This window comes from Eulemur rufifrons, chromosome 8 (genome assembly GCF_041146395.1).
Source record: "Eulemur rufifrons isolate Redbay chromosome 8, OSU_ERuf_1, whole genome shotgun sequence".
Lineage (NCBI taxonomy): Eukaryota > Metazoa > Chordata > Mammalia > Primates > Lemuridae > Eulemur > Eulemur rufifrons.
In genome coordinates, this window is record NC_090990.1 from 12,704,517 (window position 1) to 12,718,125 (window position 13,609).

General features: G+C 52.2%; 1 protein-coding gene across 1 annotated transcript; it reads left to right on the forward strand.

Moving 5' to 3' along the window:
• Positions 1–8,376: 8,376 nt before the first annotated feature.
• Positions 8,377–13,185, forward strand: LOC138389201 (phospholipase A2 group V-like). Its single transcript, XM_069477414.1, has 4 exons — positions 8,377–8,416; positions 9,676–9,820; positions 12,257–12,363; positions 13,061–13,185. Exons 1-4 carry the CDS (start codon positions 8,377–8,379, stop codon positions 13,183–13,185), a joined length of 417 nt encoding a protein of 138 aa, XP_069333515.1.
• Positions 13,186–13,609: the final 424 nt, after the last annotated feature.

Sequence of the window (13,609 nt, forward strand, 5' to 3'; positions counted from 1 at the left end):
TGTGTGTTTACACACCTGCCCTGTATCCACTCAGAACACAGGGATGAGGTGAGTGAAATTACTCACCCATTATTCATGTGGGCAAACTGAGGCATAGAGCGGTTAAGAAACTTGCTGGAGGTCACACAGCTAATACGTGGTGGCTCAGGGACACGGGCTCTTAACTACCGTGCATCCTGCCCCCGTCCCTGGTGTGTAGCTTATGTTGGCTTATAAGGGCTGATTGCCAAATTTGCAGGAATTTTGCAAGCCAGTTGTTAAAATACAAGCATCATTTAAAAACTATATAAACTGACAACCAAATAAGTAAAATTAAAAACAAAGAGAAATACTCAAAACTTGTCACAGCCTAATGATTTTACTACATGTTACTATCACCTGTGCTCTTAAGGATATTTATGTTTATTGGGTCTGTGTGGGGGAAATACATACAGTGGTGTGCTGCATTCAGTGACACTGTGCTAGTAGCACGAAATTGTCCATGGTGGGAATATTTACACTACAGAGATAGGCAGATGTTACACACTAGGGCTTTTTTTTTTTTATTAGAGAGCCAGCTATTAAATATTGACTAGGATATCTCTGCTTAACACCCTCAGCTACCACATCAATTTATAGTTCCCCAAATAAGCCATTGTAATGGATGCCAATGAGTCTTGCGTGTGCTGTTCCTCCTACCTAGAACGCCCTTCCTCACATTCTTGGCCTGGTGAACTTTAGCCCACTCTTTAAGGTTCAGTACAGGTGTCTCCTCTTCTAGAAATCCCTTAGAGACACCTCATCCTGAGATAGGCACCCCTAGCGTGCTCACACAGTATTTAGTGAGCCATTGCTATGTACTCTACACTGAGCTCAGCACTTGAAGCACAAGGTTGCATAAGAGATGATCTCTGCTCTCAAGACACTCATTGTGTCATCAGTGGTAAGCGTGTTGAGAGGGTAGGACTCAAGACTGAATTCTATGGCAGGTCATGAGGCAGACCCCTCCAGGCAGAGAGCAGATTGGACGTGAGACAATAAGGAGTGGTGAGGACTAGGGCAACGCTAACCCTATGCCCCATCTATGAGTGCAGCTACTTCTCCGCAATGGCCAGTTGTTGCCATTTAGGAATCCAGGCCTAGGATGGCCACATCTTTTAAAGAGAAGCTGGAAATTTGGATTTCTGTGTAAGATCTCTTAACCTTTAGACATTGGCAACTAATTCCATTTTTAAAAGAAGCACTGTGTAGGGGAAGCAAAGCATCTCCTAGGGCTGCCTGGAGCCCTGGGCTGAAAGTTGATAACCAAAGATCCAGTTCCACTCATCAAGCAACTGCTGGGATCATGAACCCGTTTCACTACATTTCCATCTTGTCCCTAAGAAAACCACATGACACTGTGGTCAAATAGCTTATGAAAGTCCCAATCATTATGTCTTTACTGGGTCTCAACCCCTTTGTGCAGTGGAAAGAATATGGATTTGGGTGACAGATACAGGGCCAGACAGATTCTGGGTCTCCCTTTTACTAGCTGTGTGACCTTGGGCGAGCTACCTAACATCTGCCCCTTACTTACAAGATGGGATCATAAGTGTCCCACAGATTTTGTGAGGACTAAAGAAGATTGTGAATGTTATACTTGCCTTATAATTGCGTCGTGGATGTTCATTGAAGGCCAAGTTCTTCTCTCCTTCCTTCCTGAGCCATCGCTCTTGTAATCCCCTCCAACAGGAAGTGCCAGAGTGAACAGTATGTGTGATGAGTTCTGTAACATTCCAGGGATGGAAGGAGGAATCATGGAAAACTTCCTGGAGGAGGAGGACTCGATATAGACTTTCTGCCAGTGAGTACCAGACAATCCTATGTGCCAGTAAACCATTCGATGAGGCCAGGGATGTCTGAGCAGCTCAGGTTCTCAGAAAGAGGGAGAGTCCAGTGTGGACTGGGGTGGTGGGGTGAGAATGAAGCTGGAACCAGAGGAGTCATGCATTCACTCAACAGACCCTTGCTGAGCACCTACTCTGTGCCAAGTGCTGGGGTACAGAGGTGAAACTGACACAGTGCCTACCCTCATGGAGTTCTCAGTTGACTGGACAGACATCATAGCAATAATATTTATGATAGTTATGATTTACTGAGCACCTACTGGGTGCCAAGCACTGTACTGGGCCCTTCTGCCTAACTCATCTCATTGCTTTATCACAATTACTAAACGAAGCTGGTTCTATTATTCTCCCATTTTACCCAGATAAACAACCCGTTCAGGTGACACAGGCAGTCAAAGGTGAGACCCACGTTTGAATTCATGTCTGTCTGGCTTGAAGCTCAGGTTCTTCCATCTGACATTGTGCCTCCTCCTCCCTCGTGAGTTCAATCATGCCTTCATTAAGCGTTACTTGTTACGTCAGAGCCACTGGCGAGCTGCTCTGCCTGAGACACCCCCTGGATGCCTGCAAAGAGGTTAGAGCCAAATCCCCGAGGTGGGCTGAGCTCAGCAGGGAGAGGTGAAGAGAGAAGAGCAACTCCTAAGGGGCAGGTCCCTGAAAACACACTGCACTTGGGGGCCAAGAGAGGTGGGGAGGGGTGAGTGCAGGAGGGCGGCCGGCACAGCGTGGCCTTGCGAAGCCCGGAGGCGGACAGAGTTTCGAGGAGGAGGAGGTGGTCCTGAGATGGAGTGCCCGGTGAGACTGAGGGGTGGACCCCAAGCTCGGGCTACGCCAGGCCTCGGGCGCCCCTGAGACCAGCAAAGGCTTCAGAATGGGCGGTGAGGAAGCGGAGGCCACTCCGTTCAGAACTATGGTTCTTACCGGAGAAAGAAAGCTAGGGAGAGAGGTCACCTGAGGCAAGGGCTTTGGCTTTCTTTGTTGGCTTGACTTTGTTTGGTTTAGGATGGCAAGGTGGATGTGTGCCGGTAAGAGAAGAGAAGAGGTTGAAAAAGAGAAATGAAAATGCAGGATAGAGAGGACTTTTCCCCACAGCACTTAACACCACCGGACACATTATATATTTATTTGGTGTCTTTTTGTTTTTTTTTTTTAGAGACAGGGTCTTACTCTGTCTTCCAGGCTGGAGTGCAGTGGCACAATCATAGCTCACTGCAGCCTCAAACTCCTGGGATCAAGCAATCTTCCCACCTCAGCTTCCCAAGTAGCTTGGCTAATTTAAAGAAAAAAAAAAAATTTTAGAGATGGGGATCTTGCTATGTTGCTCAGGTTGGTCTCAAACTCCTGACTTCCAGCAATGCTCTCGCCTCGGCCTCCCAAAGTGCTGGGATTACAGGTGCGAGTCACCGCACCTGGCCTTGATGTCTTTTCTATTAATATCTGTTTCCTCCCAACCATAGGGTTGCTCCAGGAAGGGAGGGTCTCTGCCTCAGTCACAGATGGATTCCCAGTGGTGTCTGGCATGCAGTAGACACTTAATAAATATGTTTGTGTTGAATTGAATTCACAGGGTTCCTCAGGGAGCCCAATGGTCAGGTTCCAGGAAGAGAAGCGTTCACGGGGGCCCAAAGGAGGGGTGTCTTTCTGCTGCTGCGTGGGAGGAGAGCGAGAGAAAGAGAAGCCAATGGCCAGTAGAGGGGGAGCTAAAAATCCAAGTCTTCTAGAAAAAGTGTGTGTGTGGGGTGGGGGCCGGGGTAGGGCGGAGGTAGGGATTAACAGAAGTGGAGAATGGAGAATAGTAGCCACGTATGTCCTGTGAGAACACTCTGGAAGGTTAGCTATCATTTATTTATTAGCATTATTCTGCATTGGCCGCTGCTCTCAGTTATAAATGTATAAATTCATTTAATCCTAACAGCAACTCTCTGAGGAAGGTGAGCTACAGACGGCCCCGAGGTGACGTAGCCGGTAGTGGGGACGCCAGGATTTGAACCCAGGCTTTGGAGCTGATGTAGAGTCTGTGATGTTACCCACTGGGCTGCACGCTTCCCTACCTGATGTTAGTTTATATGCCTTATTTCATCATTTATATATATATATATATATATATATATACACACATATATATGTATTTTTTTTTTTTTTAGAGACAGGGTCTTGCTCTGTTGCCCAGGCTGGAGTGCAGTGGCATGATCATAGCTCATTGTGACAGTAAACTCTTGGGCTCATGTGATCCTCCTGCCTCAGCCTCCCAAGTAGCTGGGACTCCAGGCACGTGCCACAATTCCTGGCTAATTTTTAATTTTTTTTTTGGTAGAGACTGAGTCTTACTGTGTTGCCCAGGCTGGTCTGGAACTGCTGGCCTCAAGCGATCCTCCCTCCTTGGCCTCCCGCAGTGCTGGAATTACAGGCTTGAGCCACTGCACCTGGCCCCTTATTTTATATAGTGCATTCCTCTCCTGGAGCCTCCGGGGCTGGAGCGGCTCATTATTCTCACGTTTCACATGAAGAAACAGAGACGTGTAGGGACTTTCCCGGGGTCACACAGCAACCAAGTGGCTGAGAGGGACTTCAGCTTGCATCTCTCTAACTGCAAGCCTGGTGCTTTCCCCTTCCTAGAGGGAAGAAATGCGGGAATTCAGTGGGGAGCCAGGTGCCAAAAATAAGGTACCACCTGGACTTGGGGAGGCACCATTCTGCAGCCTCTCCAGAGAGGGGTTTCGGGAGCAGGGCAGAAGAAGCTGGGGGTTGGCAGGTTGGGAACAGCAGGAAGCAGACAGGGGGCACAGCTGCAAGTCCGAGAGGGGGGCAGTCTGGCTCCCGAGGCTATGCTGGGTCTAGCTTGAGCGAGACAAGACGGAATGAAATACGAGGAGCCGGGCACTGGGAGAACCGCTCAGGGCCAAGGGCGGGAATGTGGTGGGCGGGAGGGGGGCTGGGCCAGGAGCGGGGTGCCAGGGCTCCTCCTGTCCCTGGTGGGGAAGAGCCTGGACCATGAGTGGCCAAGCCAGACTCTCCTCAATGTCTCTCCTGAAGCCACCTTGGCACTGTGACCTGTTTCAGAAAATAGCTGCTTCTGAACGAGGAGAGGAAAAAATCCCCAGGGGTTTTGTGGGGGTGTGCAGGGGGGAAGTAGGGTTTCCTATGTGAGTTAGCAGGAGTCTTGGAGTGGGGCCAGGCAGGAGTGTGGGAGGCGGCAGGGAGGCTCTTAAAGCCAGGCGGGCCCAGCCCCTGCCTCTACCGAGGACCCTGGGACGGAGTAAAGGTCTCACTGGTGAGGAATCTTGCGCTTGGGGCTGCCTTGCTTGGGGGATTTGGGAGAGCAGGGCGCAGAGAGGGGCTCTGAGAGGAGCTACCTGGCCCCCTTGGTCGGGGGAGCAGGGCCCAGAGCGAGGCGGCCCCCCATCCCTCGCCTGCCCACAGACTGCGGGTGTCTCAGCGGTACCGCCTGTGCGGCAGGGCTTGGTGCTATTGGTCCTTTCCAGCCAGGCGACATGAACTGGGGTGTCCTGAGAGGATGGGGGCTGCTGTCCGTGGGCTTGGAGGACCCGTCGCTTGGGTGACCCGGCCACATTCCGGCCTCCACGTCTTCCTGTGTCCGGCGGTGGATCCATCTCCACTTCCCCACCTCTCATTGCTGCAGCCGCTGCTGCGCTTTGAACTTCTCTGCGGCTGTGCTCACTGCTCTCTGTGGCTGCTTGATAAAAATAGCTGAGCCCACATCCTTCTCCGGGCACCTGCTTTGGGCCCGACTGCTGGTCCACTCTGCAGGGCAGTGTTTCAGTGCCTCTGCCACCTCCGCTGTGCAACTGCTTTTTCACTCTTTCAGACCCACTTTCTTTCTCTCTTTTCTTTTAGAGACAGGGTCTCGCTTTGGTGCCCAGGCTGGAGTGCAGTGGCGCCATCACAGCTCACTGTAGCCTCCAACTCCTGGGCTCAAGTGATCCTCCTGCCTCAGCCTCCCGAGCAGCTGGGACTACAGGCATGCGCCACCATGCCCGGCTAATTTTTTGTTTGTTTTTTTAGAGACGGGGTCTCACTATGTTGCCCAGGATGGTCTTGAACTCCTGGCCTCAAGTGATCCTCCTGCCTGGCCTCCCAAAATGCTGGGATGACAGGTGTGGGCCTTCGCTCCTGGCCTCAGCCCCATGTTCACGGGGCCCCCTGCTGCTTGCTCACACCGGCAGCCTGAGTCCAGGGTGTTTTCAGACACACCTGGGAGGTTGGTTTTCTTCAGGGCTGGTGGGGCCAACAGGTCAGGGAATGATTGCCACTTAACAGATGGCTTTGTACTCACAGTCCCCGAGAGAGGAGGGCACACCACCCCACACAGGGCCACACGGAGGTACCAGGTCGGTCAGGAGGCAGGGGAAGCCAGTGGGAAGCATGGCCCAGGGCCTCTGTTGTGATTTCTGAGGGAGAGGCCGGGCAGGGCAGGGTGAACAGCGTAGGCCTGGCTGGTTTGAACCATCTCAGAGGGTTCCAGCTTCCCTAGTTGGCCGGTATCTGGCCTGGGGTGATTTAGAGCAGGAGAAATGTCGGCTTGGAGTGTGACAGCGAGATGAAGGGGGTGGCCGGGGTGTGACGAGGGATCGGTTGGTTTGTGTGGCACCTTCGCAGAGGACCCATTTGCCTTCTCTAGGAATTGGCTGCCCTGGGAAGGGCAATCTCTCCCTGGCCAGCAAAGCCCGCAACATGTCAAAACATTATAAAATAAAGAAAATAAAGAGCGTGTTTAGTGCCCAGGGTGCTCAGAGGCAGTGGATTGAGTCAGTCAAGGGTGCAGGTTCCTGGGCTGATCCCTCGGGCAACTCCTTCACCTGCCTGAGCCTCGACCTTCTCCTCTGTAAGGTCCAAACTTCCATGCATCCAGCAAGTAACTGTTTAAGGGGACAGACACCAGGCCAGCAGGTTTAAGGGTGGGATCTAGGGCCACTTCTTTTGGCTGTTCAGACCCCTCAGAGCCGGGGCTGTGGGTGGACAGAACCCTCAGGAATGTTCTTGGAACTCAGGGCTGCTGCTGGACAGAGCTGGCATGGAGGCCAGCCCGGTAGCCAGGGGCCCCAGGGAGTCTGAGGTGTGTTTGAAGGCCAGGCCTTGGGAGGTGCCAGGGGCACGGGCAGAGCACTGGCACAGGAGACTGCTCGACTCGGGGACTCGGAGACGGCAGGGCACCAAAGAGGAAATCCTGGCAGACCACAGGCCAGGTGGGCAGCTGTGGATAAACAAGGGCTTTGGTGTCCTGGGAGGAAGGGAGCTGCCAGGGAGCTGTGTGGAGCCTGTGAGAGGCCAAGCTAGACTCGGGCGCTGGCCCCAGACACATGGCATTTCCTCTGCCTTCTGGCTGGGGTTGTTTTGAACACTGGGCTAGTGATGGCTGTGTTTGCCAAGGACACAGCCTCAGGAGGGAAGCCGAGGGCTCTGAGCCCACGAGGTGCAGGAACGAACACAGCCCCTCGGTTCAGACAATTCATGCCTCCGGGAAGGCAGGCCGTGCGGTGCAGTGAGAGGCGCACGGGGACGGCCCTGAATCCTGCCTCCGCTTCTCACTGGCTGTGTGGCCTCTGGCAAGTTCCTCGCATTCTCCGAGCCTCAATTTTCCCACTGGCAAAATGGAATAAAATGACATCTACCTCGCAGAACTGTCACGAGCACCCAAGGCTGGCTTATTCTTCAGACGGGCACAGCGCCTGGGGCCCAGGAAAATGTTTTCAGTTAAAATTCTTTTAAAATCAGGAGGAAAACATGGATCTAATAATCATAATGAACATATAATAATGAATCCCGCTAGGGTTGTATTTTCTTTATACCAATGTAATTGTCAAATATAATCGTTTCTACGCATGTATACAGTGTGTGTATATACGCACCTGCTCTGGGCTGGGCGCTGTGCTGGGTGCGGGGGCAGAGGGCCACACCCGCCCAGCTTCTGCCCTCCGAGGTGCCAACAGAGAAGACATCCCTGAGGACAGGCACCCACAGCACCGGGAGCCGAAGGAGTTGGAGACACAACACCTGGGCTCCCTCTGCCCTCCCACCACCCGCTGTTTGTTTGTCCAGGATTTTTTCCTCCCTGCGGCTCTTCCGTCTTCCATCAAGGGCCATGTTTAGGTTAAGTCAATTCCTACCTCTCTACGTACGCCACCAAATCTCCATGTAAGAAACCTGCCTATTGTGTGTTCCTTTTAGCCGTTTTCTGCCGAGGGGTAAGTGTGCCCGGGCAGCTGTGGCTCGGTGCACCGGCCACCGGTGGGGAGTTCTCTCCCGCCTCTGGTGGGGGCTCACTCCCGCCAACGCTTCCTTTACTGCCCCTCTGCCTCCGGGGCCCCCAGGGCACCTGCGAATTTTTGCCTCGTCCTTTCTGGCTGGGGTCACCTGTTTATTGTGCAACATGAAGGGCCGCGGTGGATCAGGCGGGGCCTGGCAGGGACCCAGGGTGGGGTCTGAATGGGGCGTGGGGACATTGCCTGATACATGTGTCATGGGATGTGTTTTCTTTTCCAGAAACCCAGAGATGAAGGGCCTCCTCCCACTGGCTTGGTTCCTGGCTTATAGTAAGTGCTGGCCCATGACCTCTGAGTGACCTTTGACCCCATGGGAGTCATAGCGTAGTGGAAAGGGCGACAGTCTTTGAGGTCGTGGAGACCTGTGTTTGAGCCTTGGCTCTGTGCCGACTGCGTAGATGTCAGCAAGAGCCTCTGTCCCCGTGAGCCTCTGCTCCCTTGGCTGACACAGGCTAATGCAGCCCACGGTGGGGGGGGCCAGGACAGCGTTCTAGGAGACGCCGGGCGTAAAGCGTGTACGGGCTGTGGACGTGGCGCATGTGTGGCCGGCAAATGCAGGAGGCAGGTTTTATCCTTGGATGCAAAACAAAGTAAAATGAGGCCAAAACAAGACAAAGAAATCCAAATTAAACACAAGGCCCTTAGCTAAATGTCCCAGCCTATGATTCACGGTCATTTTCTGGTCTGGGGCCATCCAGGGCTTCTACGCACCCCACCCCGGCCTCCTCCCAGCTGGGAGGTGACAGTTCAGCTGGCTTTAGTCCCACCCTGCAGCCCTGTAACTGTGTACACAACCCTGTGGGAGGCTGTCCTGCTCTTTGATGTCTTGCCAGGTCCCTGGAGACCCCAGGAGGAACCGAGGCCGGGTGCAGGGACAGAGCCTCGGGCTCTCTGTAAAACCCTGGACAGGGCACTTTTCCCCTCCAAGCCTCGGTTCCCAATTTGTAAGATGAGAGAGGAACTTCGGTGATTTCTAAGGGTCCCCTCCTGCTTGAAGAGTCTCTGCCTTATGTTCTAAAAGGTGCCAGAGGGCGGGCGGGTGGGGGAGAGGGATGTATTGCCAGGAGAGACAGGAAACTCTGCCTGCCCACTTCATACGGATACCATACGCATTATACCTAATATTTATTGGTCACTTACTATGTGTCTGCCACCGTGCTCAAAATTTATATACTTTATTTTATTTTAACCCTCATAACAACTGCACGAGGTAGCTGCTAATTTTAGGTTCCCATGTTCCAGATGAGGAAACTGAGGCTCTGAGAGATTACGATTAAGCCTGTTCAACATAATACTTTGAATTAGTGGCAGAGCCAGGATTTGAACCTGGGTCTGCTCATTTTTTTCAAGTCAAACTCTTAACTACTGCTTGTGCTGCCCCTCCCACTAACTGGGGAATAAAAAAGAGACAGCCAGGTCCCTCTGAGCCTCTGGGGGCTGGGGGGCAGGGGTAGAAAGGTCAGGAGGTGCCGGGAAGTGGCTTGAGCAGGGCTGCCCAGGTGTCATCTGGGGACATGGCTGTCTTTCAGGTGTGCCTGCTGTGCCAGGAGGCTTGCTGCAACTGAAATCGATGATCGAGAAGGTGACAGGAAAGAACGCCCTGGTAGACTATGGCTTCTACGGCTGTTACTGCGGCTGGGGCGGCCGAGGGACCCCCAAGGATGACACCGATTGGTGAGCTGACCCCCATATCTGCCCTTTGTGTTCCAGGCTCTGCATTCACATTATCTCACTCAATTTCATGTCAGTTCTGGAAAATGAGTATGAAAGCATCAATATAGGGATAAGGAAACGCAGTCTGGAAGAAGTTAACTGGAGATCCCAAGAGCTCAGTGGCCTGAGGTGTCAGTTGGTCTATTGCCGCATAACAAATGGTCCTAAATGTAGTGGCTTAAAACAGCAGCAATCACTTTGGTTACGGCTCTGCCGTGGGGATACGGCTTGGCAGGGGGGCTCGTCTCTGCTCTACCCAGCTTCAGCTCAGATCCTGGGGCTGGCACGTTGCTGCTGTCTCCTGGCCTGAGGGTGGGTCAGGGGCCTCAGGTGCCCTCACTTAGGCCCCTGCCAGGATGTTTGCACTTCCTTCCCGTATGGTGACTCTTGGGTTCCAAGAGCAAGTCCCCAAAGTGCAAGACCAAAGGGCACTGCGTTTTTATGATTAGCCTCAGAAATTCCATAGTGTCATACCACTCTTGGTCGAGGCAGTCACAGAGGCTTTAAAAGGGATGGGACCTAGATTTCACTCTTGATCGGGAAGAAGTTCTACAAGAACATGTGAAATGGGAGATATTGTTCTTTGTAAAACACGCCCTGCTGGGCTAACCATTCTGATACCGCTAGACATATGGGATGGCAGGTGGGTGGAGCCCAGGCTCTCCCTGCTGGGGTGGGATGAGCAGGAGCGGGAAGCTAGAATGTTCCACTGGTAATGCATTGGAGCGAGAGATGTCCATGTGAGCTCCCATGCAGCTTACGATAGATGCAGATGTTTACAAACAGACGTGTGTGAAGACATGTGTATATACACAGGTTAATGTCAACACATTTTTTTTTTTTTGCTGTTGAGAGAGGCTCAAAGAAATGACACTGCAGTAGCAATAAGCACACCTACTGCCTATGTCTGGTTTCTAACTTCAGTCTTTGATAAAAGGAACCAAGTCTCCTTGAAGAAATGGCAGATTCTAGGACTCGGGCAGGAAATATACGAGACGAATCTGGAACTTCTTAGAGTTTCAAAAAGTAGGAAAGACCTCAGATAAAACGAAACCCTGCATGGATAGGGATAGGTCAAGGGACCCATGAGGCAACTGAAAGACACCCAATGCCCAGAGCTGGGACCACTTGAGCAGCAAAATAAATAACCCAGAACCCCCGTCTTATCATGAGAAAAAGAGAAAACTCAGACAAATCCCAATAGTGGGGCATCTTACAAAATTCCTGACTGGTACTACTCACAACCATCAAGGTCAGCGAACCAAGTGCAGCCTAAAGAGACACGACACTAAATGTAACGTGGGACAGGGAAAGAACGTTCGGTAAAAACTAAAAAGATCCGAATAAACTGTGGACGTTTTACAATTAGTGAAGCAATAATGATGCATTATTAGTTAATTACTTAATAATTATGTATTTAATAATATGTCAATATTGGTTCGTTAATTGTAACAAATGTATCGTACTAATAGAAGATATTAATAATAGGGGAAACTAGGTGTTTTTCCTGTACAATCTCAATTTTTCTGTAAATAATAAAAAAAAATTTAAATACACTCTTCCACACCTCACATACAATCACCCCTCAGTGTCTGTGGGAGACTGAATCCAAGGCCCCCTACAGACACCAAATTCTGCAGCTGCCCCAGTCCCTGACATAAAAGGGCATAGTATTTGCATATAAGTTATGCACATCTTGTATATTTTAAATTATCAATATCTCTAGATTACTTATAACACCTGATGCAATGTAAATGCTATGTAAATAGTTGTTATACTATATTGTTTAGGGAATAATGACAAGAAAAAAAATCTGTGCATGTTCAGTGCAGACACAACCACTGTGGGCTAACTAGATTTTTGGTTCTGTGGCTGGTTGAATCCATGGATGTGGGACCCATGATACTAGAAGTTTAATTTTTGCTCACGTAACAGTTCAGTGGGAATCACATGTCGATTTAGGGACCCAGGCTCCTTCTGTCTTGTAGCTCTGCCATCCCCCATGGCCTCAGAGCCCTCTCCTGGGTCATCCCCAAGGTGCAAAAAGAGAGAAAGTGGAAGAAAGTGTGGGCAGTTTTTCAGCAGGCCTGGCAGGGGGTGGCGTACGATACATCACTGCTGCCCACGGCCCACGTCCTGGCCAGAACCTAGTCATGTGTACACACCTGCGTGCCAGGGAGCTGGGAAGTGTCATCTAATCGTGATCCCAGGAGGGAAAAGTGGGTCAGTGACCTGCTGGCCGGTGGTGGCCCTTGTGGAAGGCGGGGAAGTGCTCAGCCACGCCCACCAGGGTGGCTGCTGCGAAAGTGCCGTGGTTGAAGTTTTGCTCCCATTAGGGACAAGGGGGGTCAGGAGGGCACCCCTTCCACTCAAGATCTGCGTCTCCTGCGTGGACAGGTGCTGCTGGGTGCACGACCGCTGTTACGGGCCGGTGGAGGAGAGAGGCTGCAACATCAGGACACAGCCCTACACGTACAGATTCGCCTGGGGCCTGGTCACCTGCGGTAAGGCTGGGGCTTCCCGTTCCGGCCACTGGAAGAGCCTGGATCTCTCCTGGCCCGAGTTCCGCTGCCCTAGAGGTCAGCCAGCCTATGTCTTGGGAGTGCAGATGTGGGACAAAAGGGGCAGGGTTACTGCAGCTGTATCAGGCCTCCAGGGAAGGGTTGAAACATCCGAGACCGAGCATGCGCTGGGTGCAAGTGCTTTGCATACTTCCCTTGACTTGCTCCCCCAAGTTCCCTATGGAGTAGGCTTAGTCTCCCGCACTTTGCACAAGAGGAAACTGAAGCTCAAAGGCCTGCCGGTGCACACAGATGGGTTCCAGCTCGGATCCTCCGAGTTCAAACCTGAGTCTGGGGATGGAATCTGCTCTGTGAGAACTAGCATTCGTTCCTCCAGAGCAGAGCTGTCTCCACCCTCACCCGGGAGTTCCCAAGAGGAGGGACCCTGCTTCCTTCCAGACTGGGAGCTCCCTGAGGGCAGGAGCTTTGTATCCTGGACTGAAACCTCCCCCTGAGCAGCAGCTGTGCCCCTCCCATCAGATGATCCAGCCCCCCAGTTTACGAGGTGCACCCCCTTCATCAGGCTGAGAGCTCCTCAGAGCAGGAAGCAGAGAGGGCAGTCTGCTCAGACTGAACCAAGTCCAAGTTCATGAAGCATGTCCTTTCTGGCCTCATTCCATGCTTGGTGTCCTGTTTGCAGAGCACGGGCCCTCGTGTGGCATGCAGCTCTGCGCCTGTGACCGGAAGTTCGCCTACTGCCTGAAGAGGAACCTGTGGAGCTACAACCCCCGTTATCGCTACTTCCCCAACGTCTTCTGCTCCTAGTCACCCAGCAGGGGCTCCTCCCAGACCAAGACTTCTATTCTCTTCTGCAACGCAGAGTTCTGACTCGCAGGGATGCCCGAGAGAGGCTCCCGGGTCTCAGATCTCATCCTTTCTCGGAGGAGCCCGAGGGCCACATGTCACCCTCTGGAAAGTCCCAAGACAGTGACTAATAAACACCACACAGGCATGTTCCTCTGCTGTGAGGGGTGTCGGTGCCTCTTTCTGTGCCACTGAGGCACTAAGCCCTACGTTATCTGCGTTGTCTTGGAGACGGGAGGGGAGGTTGGGAAACGGAAGGTTTTCCAGGCTGAGCTTCAGGCCCTCTCCTGGGCTCATTTCTTTAAATCTTGGGGTCCTCTTGCCCCAGCTCGGGGTCTCATTCTTCCTCAAGGGGGTGGGGGAAGGACAAATGGCAACTGGGCAG